General features: G+C 31.3%; 1 protein-coding gene across 1 annotated transcript in view; it reads left to right on the top strand.

Annotated features, from left to right (window-relative positions):
• Window positions 1-20,304, top strand: part of LOC119688362 — a 65,542-nt gene extending 45,238 nt beyond the window's left edge. The window contains exon 2 of the mRNA XM_038103040.1: window positions 19,612-20,304. Coding sequence (XP_037958968.1) covers window positions 19,612-20,304 — 693 coding nt within the window. The remainder of the gene's footprint in view (window positions 1-19,611) is intronic.
• The last annotated feature ends 1,331 nt before the right edge of the window (window positions 20,305-21,635 follow it).

Raw genomic sequence — 21,635 nt, 5'->3', positions numbered from 1 at the left:
TAAATACTATTAGCACAATCGGGGAACTTAACTTTTAAACTTTTTAATCCCTTTACTTATCCATATCCCTTTGTGTAAGCTGTTGAATGATGCTTACGAAAGTGCTGAGATATAAATTTTTGCATTTTCACTCATATCATTGTGCCAATATGTGCTTTTGTTCAGTTTTGTTAGCACAAACAAATTCAACAAAATTTCTTGCTTTGAATAATTTAAAGGAAAAAGTTTCGCTAAGCCACAGACGCCTGCCATATTTCGATAAGTTTCCTAAAGTCCTGGTAAATGCGAAATCATTCATTCAATAATACACAAAAGTAAGGCAACCAAATAACAAATAAACAAACAAGTTAGCAATACATATTTGCTCACACAATTGCACAAATATACAAACAAACTAACAAACAAACAAACAAACAAACAGATATTGTTTTAAACTCGTTAATATACGCAAATTTGAATATAATACGTTCACCCGTAAAACTCATATTAACTTTTCATATAGAAAAGCCAGGAAATTTTATAAGAACAAAAGACTATCCTCCTCCTCCGAAAGTGGTGGCTCTTGCTGTCTCTTGCTGCCTCTTGCTGCCTCTTGCTGCCTCTTTCACAAATTTTCAGCCCACCAGACTTTCATTTATTTGAAAAGCGAGCATTTAAATAAAATTAACTCATATCAACATTTCGCAAAATGTTGGGAAATGAATTCTCAAAGGGAAAGGACACGCATCACCAAATCGCTGGATTGAATTCATATTTATGCGGAATTTTCCGAGATTGAGCTTAAACGTGTGAGTGGTAGAGAAAGTACAGTGCGATGCCAGTGTTGGAATTGGAATTGGAGTTGGTAGTGTTGAAGTATGAATTAGTGTCCCAGCTATCATTTAGTGCATATTTTATGTGATTTATTGCACAAAAATGTTTTCATGTCCTCAAACGAACAAACATTTCCAAATCGGAGAGTGTGTAGCTTTAATTCGATGATCCTAATGAATGCTTAAGCTAGAAAATTTTACCATAACGACATTTATATGAAACATTAATATATCACAAATCCTGCATTCATGAAAACTTGACAATTTCAGCTTCAGTTTGTTTATCGGAATTTGCACTGATGATATTACAAAGGACATTCAGGATTTAGTATATATGTACATAGTGAATAAGGACTCAAAGTTAATAGGATTATATTGCAAAAATTTAAAAAAAAAGAAAATAAAATGTAAAAATATCAATATTTATGTAATTTATTTAATTTATATTATTTAGTATAATATTATTGATTTATGACCGCCTTATATGTTTTCAAAAACAGTTGTAATAATACTCCGCACTGAGGAAGAAGTCACACAAGCCTCGAAATGTCGGCGATATTTCTATATGTAGAGGTAAGTAGAAGCCTTTTTGAAAAACAGGAACAGTTCACAAAAAGTGAACTTACAACAACACTAAATTATTGATTTTAATCTGACTAGCAATCAAAAAAGAATTGGTCTCAAAATTTGTTATTAAACTTTTATATTAAGCAGCAACAAATATTTTTATTAATTTTAATTAATTGAATTTTTGGCTGACCATACAGCTGTTTCGAGTATTGCCAAATACCCATCATCAGTGGTCGTGGAAATAATTCTTTTATTTAATTATTCGTAAATAATTATTTTTGAGACTGCAAATTATCAAGGGTTGAACTCATGCCCTGCTAAATTTGAAGATAGAGTCAGTGTTCATTCAACTGACTCAACTGATTCAAAGCCGTATATAATTTGTATGTTTCAACTTGAAGTTTTGTTAATTTGCTGTTAAAGTTCATTACCAAATTCAATTGTTGTGTTATATTAGAACGAAATCATAAAGCAACTGTAAAATTAATTAATTAATTATATTTTTATTTTAAAATGTTATTTATAATATTATTTAATATTTATTGCATGATTTTATTACTCTTTATTGTATATAGAATTCAATCTATAACTATACATAATCTAATCTATAGATATCTTATACAAATTAAAAATTTTTTGATGAGTTGAAATAATTAATAGAAGTATACTTCAGTTCTCGAGTCGGATTAAAGATTTAATAATTTTTGTTAAAATAAAAATAATTGTAGTCTATAGAATTATAAATGAACTAATAAACTATGACCATTAGTTAAATAAACCGTATTTATGTTGAAGATTTCAGTCCAACTTTTTTTTGCAATAAATTGTTGGATCTTGCCCTTAAGTGGAATATACAACATATTATTATGTATTATACAATGTAATATTATATATTACACAATATAATATTACATGCTGTACAATATAGATTTCATAACATATTAATGAGCAGGTCAACTATTTTCATAAATGGAAATTACTGATCAGGGAACATTGATTTTTCATCAGCCACCCGAAGCGTAGTCGGAAAAATAACGCGTAAGCCATCAAAAATGTTAGCTACCGAGATACAATGAAACACCTGAACCTCACTTTTGTCAAAAATGAAATTTGGAAACATCGGATTAAGCTAAGGAAAGCTCACAAATTTCATATACATTTTAATCCCTCTAAAAAAGCAAAAACATGAGCCCGAAAAAAAATGCTGATCTATTAGCAAGTCATTAGCTTGTATTGCTTTTAGTAAGGTAGATAAGTTGACGGTTATGTATTTTCCCAAAAATCCAAAACGGCACTCAAAGAAAAATTTACTAATACTTAGTCAGAAAGTTACATATGTTACGTAGAGATCTTTCTATTGAAACCCTTACTTAAAACATAGAGGTCAGATTATCCAAGTTACCATAGTGTCGCTTAAAAGAATTCCGTACAGCAGTATTTAAAAAAAAGGGATTTCAGAATAAAAATAGGGTTTGCTAGGTTCTTTCACAGTAGATGAAATGATGCACATCCATAGGATAGTGTAGCGAATTTCGAGTTCATTCATATTCCACTATTCATATAAAAACATTAATATTTGGTAATCATGTGGATGCAGCGTACTTTTCCAAAAAAAAATATGGTTTTAACATATCTCCAGATTAGCTGATGTACCATATAGTGACTTTTTGGTCCCTCCATTGTTATTTGCGAGTTCTTATTGTTTCAGATGCTACATTTTAGTTTGCTGTCATAGCCAACAAAAAGAAAAATAAACGTCGTCATTGAGAGGAATTTAGGACTTTAACCATTTAAATATATTTAGCGATTATTTGAGCGACCCAAATTGTAAAATGTCAGCTCTTCAACTAAACGCTTGATGCATCAAAGGCAGTTTTCTTTGGCGTATTTCATTGGAATCTTGTTTAAACCACTTTTAATGGTTGATAGAGATTTCCGTTTGATAGATTATGGCGGTATATAATGTGAATATACGACATAAGTAAAGCTGAATGATGCAAGAGAGTGGAGGAAAAAGAAATAATAGAGCACTTTCTTTACAAATGCCCAAGCCTGGTATGACTGAAATATTTTTTCAGGAAAGTGTACGAACTCATAGACCTACCGAACATTCTAAATATAGATCTTTCAAAAATAATTGCTGTTATAAGCCACGCAGGCTCATTTTAAAATTAAGAATTTGTTATCCGGGGGTCAGTGATAATAAAACGCCTCGAATGAGCAAATAAGAGAGAAAAGGAAAGTTTATTGTCACTGTGAAACCAATCTTGAGGTTATATATAACGTTAAAGTATTTTTTTTCTTTAATGAATTTTGAATAAAAATGAAAAGAGGATTTAATGTGTCTTCAATGAAAATATTTGTAATTTTCTTAGCGAAAGCTTTTAATTGAAAATTTTTTAATTGCTGTAAGCTTTATTGAACTAGACTCACTCTTAAATCAATGAAGCACAAACGGATGGAACTGACTGACGCACAACACGCCCGAGAGACACATCACACACGTTTCGATGCATCGATGTATGGATACAATAATTTCATCCGAATCGAAATGTGTTGACTTCACTTCCGGCATTCAGAATAATTTCCGCTTTCACAAATTGAAATAAAAGTGTAATTTCACGTAAAGTTTACAACTTCATTTTGTTTTTTAACTTTTATCTCGATAATTTAGGGTTCCACGGTACGAGCAAGGGCATCGCCCAATAAAGCTTATATATTTTTGCGGTATTCAAACTTACTTTTCGAATTATTCGGAAAACTATTCACATTCAAAAATTTAACGTTTGTGTGATTTATTATATTTAATTAATTAATTTTAAATAATTTTAAAGTTTTTGCAATATTGCATTGGGGATTCCATTGGCTTTGCAAGTGGTTGGCTCCGCACAGCTTCATTTTTCGAGCAATAAATTTTGTTGTAAGTGCGTCCGATAAGTTATATATTGAATATATTCAAAATTATTTTTAACACATTTCAATTTAAAACAAATTTGATTCATTGAATCGAGCAATTTGCTCTCACACCTCCGCCTCTTACTATGCACTAAAGCGGAGTTAATTAAAATGGATGGTGATATGAAAGGAAGTAATATAAACTTTCACTGATGGATGTAATTTATATAAAAACTCTACCATATGAATTAAATACAATTATTATTATTCTTACATTTCTAACTGTATATAACATAATAATTAAATAATAAAAAAAGTAGAATATATAATAATAGTATATTAAATTAAATATTATATAGTATTGGTGCGCCGATTATAATCTTAACTCTTGAATTAAATAAGCTTAATTTTCTGCAACTGTAAACTAAAACAGAGAGTGATCCGAAAGCATATCGCTATTTTTTTGAATATTTTTATTTTATTTATTTTAATGACGATTCGTAAATATGACTATATCATTTACGGCAAGATCTATGCAATATACTAAAATAAAAGTTTGATCGAGAGGTCAGCATCAAAAGTGTTTTATTTACGCATATAGGTATATAAACTGATGCCCATTATTAATACAACGACTCCCCCAATGTCTCCATCACAGGACTCTGACACCCCTGTTATCCTTCTCTTCAACCGCTGCTCTCGTGATTTTGGTTACAGAGTCGATCAATAGTCTGATCTCCGCATTTGCATCATAATCCCGTCTCATCTACTACACCCATTCAATCTGTGTTATACTTATGCTTTTCGGCTTAGATAAACCGAGTCCGCAACGTATTAAGTTTCTCGCACACATTTCTCTCCCCTGATAACTGAAATAAAATTTGCACATTGCTGTGGAAATATTCTTCATTTATTCCTTAGAGGTTCAAGAGGTTTAGTGGGTTCACGTCTCACTTGTGACCGGATAAAAAAAGATTACAACGATTCCCAATAATATAGCGCATTAGTGTTCTACATTTTTAGGAAAATGATTTGCCCATGACGGAATTCAAATGAAATAGTGCGTGATACTATGTTAGTATTAGTTATTATAAAAACTCTTTATCATTTAAACACCACAATTAGAATAAATTTTTTGTATTTGGTACCATAGAATATTCCGACGAAATAATACCAAACACAATATTTCAGAAATCAGAACAGAACTGGGTTTTCAGCAGCAGTAGTTCAAAAAGTTATGTCTTAAATTAATAAAAATCCGTGCAACAAAAGAAAATAAATAGCTTTATAAGCTTATAAGCTTTATAAGTCCCAAGAATAATGAAATGCCATTGATGCTTAAAAAAGACCTACATTCAGAAAAATTCGTTTTTCGTTTGCAGATCTATTTATATGTATATGTATATGTATATTTGGAGAAAAAATTACTGCAAACAATAATATTACTTTCTGATAACAACAACATTGCTTTTAAAGTATTCAAAAAAGTTGTGGAAAATGGGCTTTAGCAGATCTGCAATTAGTGTCCTTACTAGAGTATTAACGTTGCCTTGAATTTATGTACCGATGTTTCAACTGTGGGCTATTCCAACATGTGGATTGTTGGGAAGTTGCGATGATGGATAGAACATATGATTTACCAATTTTTTTTTTATTTTTGTTATTAAAAAATACAGACGATATGAATTTAACGTCTTACAGACGGCGAACTGACTGGAACTCTTTTATTTTATCTGGAACAGTAAATGGTTAAACAAAGATAAAACATAGAGATAAAAACGATTAATGTAACCCGTCTCACCTAGAACATATGTGAACGCCACGGACTTTAATTGAGATACTTTCAATCTTCTTCCTACTGTTGATTAACAACACCTCTGTTTTAGTAGCGTTCCAATTCCTAGCAAGGACATCACAATTGTCATTAGATAGGTGCTATTGGAGCATAGGTGCAGCAATTGAGCATAGGAGTATTTGCTGAAATATTTCTGTAACATATACTGCCGGAAATGATTTATGCCATTGAATCCATTAAATTTTTTATCAACTTATTATCGACATGTGTTGTTTTTTTTCTAAATTTGAAATTTAAATTCTCTGAAGGGATAAAACTCATTGCATGGGTTATTGGTTTCCAATATTTCCTTACCGGGATACAAATTTCGTATAGCATGTCGTCATAATAATATAAAGGGATTTATCTAGGTAGTTAGGAAAAGTTATTACTTTCATTCCCTTAATTAAGAAACTATTTTTAAGTTATTGTAAGACTATTTATTTTGAATGTACATGTAATTATGAACCTATGATGAAATCAATGCAAAAATTATTTCAGGATAATATCTTCCTAAGAACTTATTATCATATCTAATATAAGAAAGCCATCATATAGAAAATATCTTGGGTCAATGTAACAAAATGCATTTGCATCGAAGAAAAAAAATAAATAAATGAAAAATAAATGAGAAATAAAAGAAAAATAAAAGAAAAATTGAAGTAAAGGGCAAAAGGTAAAAGGAAAACACCTGCTTGACGTTTTCGATCATTATTTTAATATTTTCCTGGATTATTTTTTACTACTTTTGAATGCCGAAAACTTCCGCCTCAAGAATTTCATCGCCACATTAATAGTCAGTGGACGTCTTCAATATTTCTTGGATAATATCCCACGCTCCTGCTCAAGTGCTTGGCTTTTAACGACGATTAGGCTGGCTGCATAAGCTGGCAATAATAACGCCCGCATTACAACAATTATTGCATGATGAAATTTTCGAATTCCAAATAAATTTATTCAATATTGGGAAGGAGCACTTGGTGAATCTAATCACGTTTACGGTAAACTCGAATTTTGTCACCGAACAATAACCGCAGCTAAAGTAGAAGATTTTCTCTGTATTTTTGGGTTTTTTTCGGGTTTCTTTTTGGCACTGGAAAATTTATTGGCGTTATAAATTCGAGTGTGTGGAAGTTGTGACCAAGGGTGTGAAGCCGCGCGCACGTAATTATGTGTGAGACACATACTCGGATTTATGTTGTTTTATTTATGGACAATTTTAATTAGAGAAACGATTGGTTTGGGTATTGCGTTGTTATTTTTGCTAAAGACCGCCTAATTACAATGAAATTAATATTAATTTAAACAAATTACAATAGTGCTTGAGCAGGGGAACCAATCAATGAAAATCAGTGCAGAGTCCAAACTCTACCCTTTGAGTTTCTGAAAATTGTACTTGTAATGTTTTTGTACTTTAACTTTAAGCCGACAAATTTATTTGTACTTTATAAGAGCTTAGGCAAGTTCTAAGTTTATACACTTGTAAAACATAAATTCCATTGTTTCAATTAGAAAGTTTGATTAGTTTAATTACAAATAAAAACTTTTAAAAATATTTTTTACCTTTAACCTTTACACATTTACAAAAGAGCATTGATTTTTGAGTCAGAAAATGGGTTTGATTATTATTCCTTAGTAACTTTTATTACTAATTAGTAAATAACACATTAGAATTAGATCTGCAGCGATGGTGAATTTAGCTTTCACTAAAGTCATATATATATATACATATAATAATACAACCCTATAGTTTTCATATTGAAAACATATATGTTAGTCAATAATATGATAATATGTGAAGCTCCAGCGCTTCAGCGTTTCAGCGCTCCAGCCTCCAGCGCTTAGTATCCCAAAACAGAAGTTAGCAGCTTAAAATTCGTTATTTTCTGAGCTAGTAGAGGCATTGAAATGATATTTTCCTAAAGCTTTGTTTTTAAGATGGTTTTTCTAATTTTAGCCCAATCGGCCTTTCGGAACCCTTAGAAATGTTGGGCCAAAAATGTTGCATTTTTAAATTTTCTTAGTTTTCACAAAAATTATAATGTAACTTTAAATCAGTTTATATATATGTGTATATATATTATGTCATGGTATGTTAGATATATATTTATATAGGGATTTTTTTAGCTGCAACATAACTTAAAATGTTTCTACAAGGCAACAGTAGTATCATTCTTTATCGATACTATCGATATCGATATACCATAAACCATAAACCACGTATATATATTACATGGTTTACAGTTTATATATACGGTTAATATATTTACAAATATATATAAATATATATATCACCGAAGCAATACTGATCTTCTAAATATTTCATGGTAAGGGTATCATTATAAAGACTACAAAACACTATAAATAACTTCTGCTAAGTGTGTTAAAGATGGCAAGCAGATGGTTTATAATACAACTACATATTGTTCTGCTATAATTATACCCATTCCGTATCAATACTTTTTACTCTACTATTATTTAAGAAATAGAAAAACTTGATCAGTTCTCTTGTTTTAAAGGCTCATTAAGATAGTAAAATTGATTTATGGAAGTGTTAAGTTTCTTAGAAAATCTCTTCACCGTCATAAACTTTTGTTCAACTTTAATCTGGACGAGCGCACACTTTCTGTTTATGCGAAATTCAACTTTCTATTTTATGTGTAATGAAATCAAACTGAAATCTTCTGGAAAAACTGATAGACATTGTTACTTTCTTTTTATTTCTCCGCAGCACAGCATGAGGTGTAGCGTAAAGTGTACTCTACTCGAGCTAAATTATTATTTCACAACGTTCTGTTTATGCCATAGATTATAGTTGTTGTGATTACCAGGAACTTGAACAATTTTAGCAAATCCCTTCGAGTACATAATAAAGATGATGCATTCGAAATAACGCCACCCTTCCGTTATCCCGCACTACCCACATTCAACACCACCGTTATTGATACCGCCACAGGTCAGCACGTGTGCTGCATTAGATCCGTTCCATTTCCAACAAAGCAGTGAGCAGTGCATGCGTTCATTTTGATGACCCTGTATGTGCACTTTTGATTATGTTTTGATTTCGTAATAAAAAGTGTACTGGCACATCCCCTTTGGCCACAGAATTTAATGTTTGCATCCAGGAAAGTGCAAAAATGCAATTGACTTGAACTAATCCTAAAATTATCGCGCAACAACATTTTGTGCTCTCCGTGTTGAGAACATTAGAAAATTTCGCGCTAGAAGATTAATGATTTGTAGCATAACGCCGGGACATCGTCCTTTGTGTCATCTTTTTTGGATGCTTTTAAACATTATTTCATGCATTTTGTCTTACTGCGAACGTCACCAATGCACACTTTAAACATTTGTAAATATTTATTTTGTATAATGCTTTGGATTGCCTTATCAGTTGCCCTAATATTTTATTCCTTTATTCCTTATTCCGCTATCGCTATTAGTACTTTCCTGAACTTTAAGGTTTGGACTTATAATAAAAAATTTCAACATTTGGGAAAATTTCAACAAATAATCTTTACTTCTTGTTTAAGTTTGTAAATTCTTTGCAATACCAATAAAACGCTAAGAGAATATATAGATTTATGATATTTTAACAAACTCTTATTAATCAAGAAATATTATAACTTATTATCTTAAATAAAACCTTCAACTCTTTTCTTGAAGAATTTCGCTGATCACGTCTAAAAATTTTAATTTTTTAATTATTTAAGTTGTTTTATTTATCCATATATTATATATTTTATAAATTAATAAAAATAATTTTAATATTATTATCCAGTAATAACTTATCAACAATTCTATAAATTAATTAAAAAATCTATGATTTTAAATTGTAATAAGGCGCCTTTAATATTTATATAATATTTAAATAGAAAATAATATAATAAAAATGTTAACATAAAAGTACTATGCAGTGGCTCTAAAAGCTAACGTCGAAACCCCGGTAACGGATTGTTATGGCTAAATAAGTTACTCACTTAAATATGTTTCCGAGAGTTCAAGGGTTAAGCTAGAATGGCATTGCTGTGCATCACAATTAACTTAAGCACAATTTTTGGCTCGTTGTGATATTATCAATTATTCAATAATCGACTGTTAGACTTAAAAGATCATCATGGAGTTAGAAATTCTAAGAATGTAGCGCGTAATAGTGTACCGTGGAAAAGACTCGATTCGACCCATTTAAGTCAAAGAGAAAAAACTAGAAGTAAAGTATGTAAACAAAATCTCTATATCCACCCCTGTCCTGTACAAAAAATGGCATCTTATGCTGACTTTCTGTAATAACGGATCGCACCCTCATTAGCCGAGGTCGACCTGTTCAAACATTGCCCACACTTTCTTGTGATATAATTGTCTTACTTTCGTATGATTGCTTTATTCAACTTTATTTTTGTTAACGTTCACTTTCATTTCTGGATTTCGGTTCTGATAGGCATATCATTATGGGTTTTCCTATCATTTTATACATTTTCTGGACATGCAAGATATACGATCCTAGATTTTACAAATAACCATATAATTAAAATACCTTAGAAACCTAATAGAGTAATGAGGAATCTAAATCCATTAATGCGTAATGAAATTAAAAAATTTGAGATCCATTCAGGTCCTAAAGCTGAAAGTTTATTGTTCTCTTGAAAGTAGATTAGATTGTCATGTCTAACCAATTTTAAGTTTATATAAGAAGCATCTAATTTTTGTTTCTCTTTATGGAAAATGTTCATATCTTGTAAAACATTTTTAAAATTTGGTTCGTCTTAGCTACATTATATATTTTAAATATCGTGATGAATTTAATATATTAAAAAAAACCATAAACCGTCAACAAACATTTGTGTAATTACCAACTAGAAATAATTAATTACCATTCCCACTATAAATACTATAATAGATAGAAATGGGTCTTAATGTATACATATAAGCAAGAAGGAAAAAATATAAAGAAGTACAATTAATTGACAGACTTACTATAAAAAGAGAGATTTGGGGAAATAAAGAAAGAAGGATAACTAGAATAAATAATAAATAAGAAGAATAAATAATATAAAATAATATTATTAATATTTGGGTAGTGCAAATATTTTAAAAGTGGCTTGGAACTATTAGTTTTCCTGATTGTTGGTTGCAATGGTAGGTCAGCAGATATTAAGCCACTATAGGTATATAATCAGCGATCAATAGTCGTTTTACTTTTATATTCTTTGCAAGAAATCTTAAGAGATGGCTTGATAAAAGACTTGTAGAGCGTGATTTTTGTTTATTAAGAGAGGTCTTTATTTCTCAATTGTCTTCTTAGCCCGAAGTAACATCTGTTGGCAAAAGTGATTCTTCGTTGAATCTGTAGATCGCCGTAATTTTTGGTATTTACGCTAAACAAATTCTTTTATCACTTCGAACTTATAATTGTCAAAACTGAAGTGGGTCCAAAGACGCTCAGGAGATTTATTTGTTGAGATAAAGTAGCTTGTTTAAAAATCCATAAATATATAATAAATTGTTGGAAAAGCTAATTTGAATAAAACCTTCAAATTTAAAATTGACTTTATTTGTTTGTATTATATATATGAGTGGTGGAGTACTAAATTTATGAGTGTTGATTTATGAGAACATAATTTTTTAATTGTCAATTTGATTTCTTACATTATTTCAGTCACAAAAAATTAATCATTTTTTTTAAAAATATTTTGCAACTCAGTTTTTTTATGTCGAAAAAAAAACAATACATTTTATGACATTTCCCTTGTCACAAACTAATAATGGATTGAACGATTTGCCGTCAAAAAATTGCTGACAAGATATACTCGTATATGATGTAGAGTTCTAAGAATCAGTTTTAAGTCAAAGAAACACTGCCTTAGACTAGTATCTGCCCACCAGCAATTCGAATTTCACACTCAACACGTACGCATAGATATCATGTGTGAGTTTCGATAAGCAAATGAGGTTGAGAGATTATTGAAGTTGTTTTCACTTGTATCTGCAAGATACTTTTGATTAAAGTAATGTTGTGTGGGCAGTTAATGAATAAAATTTTTTTTTTGAAACTATTATTGTAATCCCTTCTCTGTTTTTTTAAGATAAATCATGTTTATAGCATTGAGTAATGTTTTTGTTCCTGAAATTTCGCTGTGTTAATTAAATCATAAAAATGAGTCATCCAAGAAGATGCTGAATCTGATTTGTGACAGAATTGAATGATAAAATAGAATCAATAAATGCTTTTAAAGCGATTTGCATAAATATACAATTGTTATTGGCTTATAAATTTCATTGTGAAACTTCTAAGTTTGAAATATTTTTATTTCAATGCCTTTTCTCTCTGACCTTTTCCAGAATATCAGAACATCGCTTTTCTTTAACACAACATAAGTTAATCTCTCAGCATTTAGCATCTCTTCATGCGATGAGACATAAAACACTAAATAATAGTTCTTGAGTACTTTACAAAACGGCATTAAGAGATACTAAAACGCTTTACGGTATCGTATTTACGACACAAAGACCAAAACATATGCGTAATTCGGTGGACTCCATTTGAACTATGCGAGACAGAATGGAAAACGTAAATATGGAAAGACCGAATTAGCTGTATTCATGTCGAGTGAAAGTATTTTTGACATTTTTATATTATTTTTTCATACTTTTGATAAATTCAACGCATTTGTAGAAAAAATAAAACATTTTCGGTTTTAAGTTGAAAATGATTGATGGCGGCAACGTTAAATTGTATTGCTTTGTTTGCTTTTGAATTGCTAGCAAAGTAGCACCGAAATTAGTCGCACTCCGTACATGTCGACTGACATTAGATCGACATTTCTGATCAACAATGCCGCGGTTAAAAATAACCGCAAAGCACGTTTTTATTGTTTAAACGTTTTTGTTGTTTTTTTTCTTTTTTTGAGGTTATGTACAAATAAAAGAAGCCTAACGAATTTCTCTTAATCAAGTGATCCATTTTTTTTAATCGAAAAGCAACTGATTGTAGTGATATTGTTGTATAGATACTCGTATTGTTTTCATTTTTTCGCTAATTTATTATATATTATATTATTAAAATTAATAGAAATATTAATTAACAAAGAATCAGACATTATAAACTGTGCTACATCATCTATGCTACATCATCTATCACATAGTACGAAGTGATTTTCTTTAACAAATTCTTATTGAAAAGAGTTTGAATACATTTTCCTATCATTTCTGGAAATAAATGAAAATAGAATAAGAATATTCCATCTAGAGATACAACTATGTTTCATGAATGAAGTAGATGCAGAGGAGGCCGTAGGATAAAAATAAGAATAATAAGAAGAATAAAGAGAAGAAAAAGAAAAAGAAGAAACAAAATAAAAAGAAGAAAAAGAAGATAATGATGATGAAGAAGAAGATGAAAATTAGAATAAAAGGAGAAGAAGTAGAAGAAAAAGAAGTAGATGAAAAAGAAGAAGTAAACGAAAAAGAAAAAGAAGAAAAAAAAGAAGTACAAGAAAAAGAAGTACAAGAAAAAGAAGTACAAGAAAAAGAAGTACAAGAAAAAGAAAAAGAAAAAAAAAAGAAAAAGATAAAGAAGAAGTAAAAGGTGTATAAGAAAAAGAATTAGAAATAGAAGCAAAAAAGTAGAAGAAAAGAAGAAAAAAGAAGAAGAGGTAGTAAGTAGTAGAAGAAGAAGATGATGATGATGAAGAAGAACAAGTAGGTGAAAATTAAAATTAGAAGAAGAGGAAGCAGAAGAAAAAGATGATGATGAATAAGAAAAAGAAGTTGTAGTAGTAGATAAAAATGAAGAAGAAAATTAATATTGCTGTATTCAATTCGATTACGTTATTAAAACTAGTCCATTAATGGAAGTGCACGTAAAATTGTGTCAGCAAAAACTACGACTTTACTGTCTAATAAGTTTCTAGCTATTCTGGCATATCAGTAATGATTAGTGACTATTTCGGATGGAGAACAAAATCGCAAGAAGAACAAAATTTTTTACTCTGTAGTAAATGCTCCTCAGTATATACAACTTAAATATTCACTTCAATTAGATCCTTATTCCCGGAAACAAGAAACTTAACCAATCTATCAGGAAAAAGAGCAGCACATACATGAAGAATTTAAAACGATGTTTGATATAACTGTTTTAAAAATATGACTATAATGCATCAAACCCTTTAAGTTCAAGTTGTCATCTCTATAATAATTAATAGAATACTAGCAAAATGATCTTTTTTTTTTATTTTTTATTTCTTTGAATACTTTTTTCTTTCTTAATTATTCGATGTAAAGAGCGTGTTTATTGGATATGATTTGTATGGAACGATATACCATACCATATGTATATTATTACTATAGTATTTCAACTTTCAATTTTAAACTTCGATATCTGGAAAACTTAGGAAATATATAGAAATGAAAAACGTTGTTTAAAATGGGTAAATCGGCTTATATCTATCATTAGATTTGGGTTTCCGAGATTTAGGAATCGTGGAATAAGAAAAGATATTGATCAAAGGCTTTTGTTTTTAAAAAATATGTGGTAATATGAAGAAAAGAATTAGAATGATAATAAGAGTAATTTTTTTAAATAGAGACGAATAAGGTTTCTAATTTTTTTCGAAATTTAGGTATGCTTTCTAAAATTAACATAACTAAACAGAGCTTTTTAAAAAACTTTTTAAAAACTATTTTAAAAATGAAATAAATCCGGAAGATTATTCCTGCAATTTTTTAAATTAAATTTAAGCAATTAAAATTGTATTACCATTGAACCCAAGTAAAAATTTTGAATTCTTTTAAAATCATATAAATAATTCCGTCACACTGTAGTGTAATAAGTAGGTTTAACGTGTAAATTACCAGTATTAACTGCTTTCAGTCTTCTTGCTTAGATAGTTTTTGTGGTCTTCGTTCATTTGTAAAAAAAGTAGGGACGACATGTCATTTTAAACAAATTCGACTACCTGGTAAATGCCATAATTTGTAATGTGATGAATCTACAGAAAACCATTTAAATGAAACCTTTAACTTAGGTCTTAAGCCTTTAGCGTTTCTCTTCTTCACCTAGTGCGATCTTCTTGAGTTAGAAGCACTGCATAGTCGAGATGCAATGAATTCCAATGAAGATTAATTGTTTTGTTGCTGTTTTTCTATCGAAAAAAATCTTTTTCGTGGGCAAGTTTGTTTGTATAAGTAGGAAAATTTAGAAAAGATCTTAACCGAACTGCGGAGATAAGAAACACTTAAATTCAACGCTATATAATACTCTACGTATTACAGTATACATTAAGAGATTGGCTTGAGGGCAAACATTACTTGCTAGTTTATCGGAATATGTGTTTAGTCTTCACAGGCTGCTATGTTAGGTCAGCAAATGCAGCCACTTTGCATCAGCTGAGTATCATAAATATTTGTAGGTGTCAGAGTATCGAAGCGATTACACAATAAACTCATAAGATCGAAACTTGTAGATACTTGAAGTCGGATGCGAGTCGCTTATGGGTGAAGTGCTTAAGTGCCGTAATGAATCAAATTTTTTCAGCAGCCAAGTGACATTGAATTACTCGACAATAGAGTTTTCCCTTTTAGAGTAGAATGCATAATTAGTGTTAAAAGGCGTAGATTTCAATTGGTGCGGTTTTATGTTTTGTCTTGTATTCAAAAATTTTAATTGGATTTATTTTATAATTTAAAAATCGTGATTTCGAAGCTTTGTTAAGGTATAATCCATTTCTGTTTGTTATTCATCAATTGCGACTGAAATGGATTTTCTACTCAAATTAATTGCTTTTGTTTTTATCTATAATTCTTTTGTCAATGCTTACTTTATGTACAATATACCTTTATATACATGTATTTTAAAAATCATTTAAAAAAAGAAAATAAATTGAAGTATTTGACGGGTACATACATATATCTACAAATTTTTTACTCAAAAAAAATAAAATACTATGATTATAAAATATATAATTGTAGTGAGAATATGTCAAGTTAAGAGTGTTTTTAATATATTTTCAAATTAATATTGAAGAGAAAGGTTTTGAAAAGTAGTGAACTACAACAACAAAAAATTTTTTTATATTATTTTAATTAATTAAATTTTTTGCAGGGTATGCGTTCATCCTTTGATACTTGCAGTTTCAAAAAATTATTCACGAATAAAAAAAAATATAAGAAATAATTTTAAGACTACAAATGATAGAAATTCGGCAATACTAAAAATAGCTCTATGGTCAGCTAAAAATTAAAAATAATAAATTTTGTTGTTGATCACTACTTTTCGAAACTTCTCTATTAAATACCACAGTAAAATCTATTAAAAAATCTATCTATTTTTAATAGATCTATTTATCTAAAAATAGTCATAACTGATGTTAAATTACAATTATAAATGACTTTTTAATATTATTTGAAATGGTTAAAACTCGGATATATTTACACTGTTTCCGTACTAAAAAGAAAACCAAATCCTCATGAATTGATCTCCTGTTACTGTACGTTTATATATATCTATATGTATTCACATATATATATCAGAACTATGTATGTGTAAAAACAGTGTTATCACAAGAGTCGAAATTTTAGTGAGAAGATCTTTTCTGTAAGACAAGTTGCCACGTATGCCTTATCTTATCAGTTGTATGCGTATGCGATCTCATCTTAAGGGCTTTAATAAAGAAAACGGGGTATATGGGAACATAGACATAATAATAGTGAATAATAGACCTATGTTATTTATTAAGTTATATGTTATATTTATTAAGTAAAATTAAATTTTTGATTTGCATATACGGGTGTATATTGGAAATGTATATACTTATACTTACATACTTCCATATAGACTTATAGGAAAAAGTCTATATTTTTTTTTTGTTAAAACACTGAATCATAACAATAAAATATGATACCATAAAAGTGCTTAATTTATTTGTTTATTATTTGAATCAGTGACATTTTTGTGGAAATTGGAAAATATTTTATATAATAAGATATCATTGATTTGTCCAAATTTCCTGTGACCGATATACGAAATCTATAAACAGTTCATTTTCATTAGAACCCTACAAAATATTGTATAAAAGCAGGAAAATTGATTCTTTAAATGGCGGCATTGATCCCTGAAAAATGCGGATGAAAATCATTCACATTTAACTCTTGTCTTTGTTACCCTTGGCAATTCATTATTTCCAGGTGATTAGATACGTGTCCATACATTCCACTTGATTCGGCTTTCGAACTCATCCCTGCCAGTTTTTTTTTTAGCCTCAATTCAATTGAGTTTTCGTTAAACCTTTGAAAGCAGATATCGTTTTCCTGATATTTGGTTGCTTTTTTTCCAAGCCATAATTCAAAAATGTATGTGCTTGCGCCTGACTGAGTTTTTACAAGTTATTCGTATTCGTATTTGCATTGTATCCTGGTATGCAGAACGTGCCATATTAGGTAAAATATATGGCATAAATTGACATATGTTACAAAATTTTCCAAATTACGATATGCCAAAAAATTGAAAAATTGGCATTTCTCACAGATAACTGACAGTATGAAAAGTATTGCAGGGCTCGTTAAGATTTGCGTGAAGATATTCCGGATCAAATTTGAAATCCAACAAATACGTATTTACATTTCAGAATTGATTCACTATGTCAATGAACGTTTGCTTATATGTTCTATCTATTCAAATTGTAAAGACATATTTTTATTGTATTAAATGCGTTAAACATCTAAATACTCAAAAAATTTAAAAATATTTTGAATGACCATACAGTTAGATACAGATATTACAGGTTATTACTATTTATTTATTTTCTTATATTAAATTTTGATAAATTAAAAAAATTATTTGCGACCTCTTAACTCTGTGACGAGTATTGAATTCGTAGTACGACATTGTTGAAGACTCGGTTATTTCTCTTATAAGTCTCTTAAGCTTATGAGTTAATAAATATCCTTTCTCAAGACTCTTTTATAATCCCTTTATCTATAAAAAAACCTATTAATGCTTTTGACACAAATGTTTAAATTCATGTTTCCTTGTTTCAGTGTTAATACTTGAACAGATTTTATTTTTCCAAATTGTGTAGTTATATAGTGTTTTCTTAACAGATATTTCTTAACAGAAATATCCCAATAAAATATCCAAAAAAATTTCGAAAAATTATAATAAAAATTGAGTTATAAATAGTTTGGTCGTGTCTCTCCATATGAATCTATCTAGCTCCAAGCAAATGCATCAATTATATGTAATAGTGTGGTTTACAAGCACCCGAAAGAAAATGTGATCAAGTGGTATAATTGTTAGAGTGAATTATTTATTTAAACAGGTTAGGTTGGGTTATACCGGCGATCCACATAGGCCTATTGGCTCATTGTGTTACCGTACATAGAGGAATCTTGAAGTTTAGAACCACTTAAAATTTTTAGCGAAGCTTAGAATGCTTTTCAGTGGTAAGTCTTCTAATTGATCAAGATCCTCAAGAAAGAGAGCTCCTAAACTGTTGAGTCGTCGTCCTGCATGAGCTGTACAAATACAGAGTAGATGAGAAACTGTTTTATTCTCTCAGCTGCGACAGGTATGATTGAAAGGAAGATTCAATCTTCGAGCATGGTTCCCTAGTCTGCAGTAACCTGTAAGTAAACCTACTGTAAGACTGATATAGTAGGCATCTCAAAGAGAATATTGCATTTCTTTTGAATGGAAACTGGACAGATTGCATACAGTTGCTTGCATATCGCAGAGTTATCCCATCTTTTATTAAAAATTTCAATTTATTGAAATAATTATAGCAAAAATAAGAACAAAAGTTAGTTTTAGATTTTCTGAAGTTTCGTATTGCCACTTTTTATTATTATGATACATATTTTTTATGAGTGACTTTGGCTGATGCTAACTCTCGGAATCTTTTACCCATTTAAATAAAGCCGAACATACTTATGTGACATTTACACATATAGTTGTTTCTTCATTATTTTTATCTCAGCTTCACTTTAGATATAAGTACGTGGAAATACCGCTATTATATTTACCTAGAGTAAAACCAACGAAATATATCAAATTTCTCTCAAGTTAAGTGAATGCCTTGTTGAGCTTTTAACTTATAACCGTTTGAGATAATGTTGTGGCGACCCAGTTGGCTGTGCATTTATTGAATTTAAAAAGTAAAATTCAATTTCAAATATTTTTAAGTTTTTTGTTTTGATTGAGGAGAACGTTTCGATTTTTCTCTCTGTAAAAAGTTGAATAAAAGTTTATTAACATTGAAAATTTTTAGAGTTTTATTAATTAGCAAGGTGAACAGAATATTGCTAAATTGGTGACCCCGACGTGATCTCGAAAAAGTTTAAATTTAGAAATATTAACTTCTGAGCTAAATATCTAATTATCGAGTTGTGATGTCAGTTGCAGACGAAGGTGTAGTAATGGCTTCTGATAGTGGAAGTGTCGTAAACCGTGTAGCAGTGAAGGTGCCACCGTTTTGGCACGAGCGACCGGAGATTTGGTTTGCTCAGATCGAGGCGCAATTCGCAGTAGCTGCCATTACGAGTGACATCACACAGTTCAACACGGTAGTAGCAGCGATTGAGTCAAGTGTTATCGCCGATGTAAGTGATGCAGTGCTTCATCCTCCTGAAACTGGAAGATACGCTAATTTAAAGGCTTGCATCATAGAGCGGTACAGTGAGAGCGAGCAGCGGAAGATTCAACGGTTGTTGTCAGAAGTTGAACTTGGTGATAGACGCCCAACACAGTTGCTAACGGAGTTGACAGCATTAGCTAAAGACAAGGTGAGCGATGAGTTCCTTAAGTCTCTTTGGCTGAAGCGTTTGCCACCACAAGTGCGCGCTATTCTGCAGGCATCGAACGTGGCACTAGCAGAACTGGCGAAATTAGCAGATCGTATTTGCGAGGCGGGTGATTTTCAACAGATAGCTGTAGCGTCAGCCTCTGATTGTCCAGCCTATTCTGAGAATGCTGTGATTTTACGAAGGCTTGAGCAAATCGAACAGCGTCTGAGTCGTTTGGATTTACGTCGTAGTGAGTCGATGCAAAGTCGATCGTCATCGAGGAGGCGTAGGCGAACTCGTTCCCGACCAGGAAGTCATCCAGATTGGTGCTGGTATCACGAAAGGTTTGGTGATAGAGCTAATGCTTGTCGGCAGCCCTGTAGTTTTGTGGCAAGCTCTCATCAGTCAAAAAACTAGGCACTCCTTCTACGTCGTCGAGCCGAGAAGGGGTTAGTGTTCGTATAGCTCGACTTAGTATTAAAGATCCCGCCACGTCGACCGTTTTTCTCATTGATACTGGTGCGGACATATCAGTTTTACCGAAGTCGTTCTGTCGTTGGAAGCAAAGGGCTAACAGTGTTGCATCAGTTAATTTATATGCCGCTAATGGTACGCCTATTCAAACATTTGGCGAGCGTCGACTGCTTTTGTCTTTGGGTTTGCGTAGAGATTTCCCGTGGACGTTCGTGATTGCGGATGTTAGCTGTCCTATTGTTGGAGCCGACTTCCTTAATCACTATGACTTGTTAGTGGATTTGAAAAGGAAGCGGTTAGTTGATTCGAAGACGACTTTGATGATGAAGGGTAAGGCTGCTGTGTCTCAAGAAGATACTGTTCGTGTGTGTGGTTCAGTTTCAGCTTATGCTGAGCTGGTTAATGAATACCGTGATTTAGGCATTATGAGTGCAAATCGGATGGGTTTAGTTACTAAGGTTGAACATTGCATCGAGACATTTGGTGCGCCGTCATTTGCTCGTCCCCGACGTTTAGTTGGAGCCAAACTTGAAGAAGCCAAGAAGGAATTCCAATTTTTAGTCCAGACAGGGATTTGTCAACCTTCGAAAAGCTGTTGGGCAAGTCCACTTCACATGGTTCGCAAAGGCGATGGAAGTTGGAGACCGTGTGGCGATTATCGCATGCTCAACGCGCAAACTAAACCTGATCGGTATCCGATTCCGTTCATTCATGATGTGACGAGTATTCTTCATGGTAAAACTATGTTTTCGAAGATAGATTTGCAGAAAGCGTATCATCAGATACCGCTTGCTCTGGCAGACATTCCGAAGACAGCTATTACAACTCCGTTTGGCCTGTTCGAGTTTCGCTTTATGACTTTCGGTCTCCGTAATGCTGCCCAGACGTTTCAGCGTTTTATGAATGAGACTCTAGGTGATCTTAATTTCGTTTTTGCGTACATCGACGATATTTTAATTGCGTCAAAAGATGAAGCAGAACACAGAATGCATTTGCGACTGGTTTTAGATCGACTTAGAGAAACTGGTTTGACCGTGAATTTTGCCAAGTGTAAGTTCGGCTGTTCCGAGATCGAGTTCCTTGGGCACGTTATTAGTGCAAAGGGTTTACGTCCTCCGGAGAGTAAAGTTCAAGCTGTTCGTGATTTTCCTCTGCCAGCAACGGTTAAACAGCTTAGACAATTCTTAGGCATGGTGAACTTTTATCGGCCGTTTCTGCGTAACGCTGTGCAGAATCAGCAGCGGTTGTTTCATCTTACACCAGGTAACCGCAAG

Source organism: Teleopsis dalmanni, chromosome X, assembly GCF_002237135.1.
Source record: "Teleopsis dalmanni isolate 2A chromosome X, ASM223713v2, whole genome shotgun sequence".
NCBI classification, from domain to species: Eukaryota; Metazoa; Arthropoda; class Insecta; order Diptera; family Diopsidae; genus Teleopsis; species Teleopsis dalmanni.
Note: the sequence above shows the minus strand (reverse complement) of the source record. Positions and strands in the feature narration are given on the sequence as shown.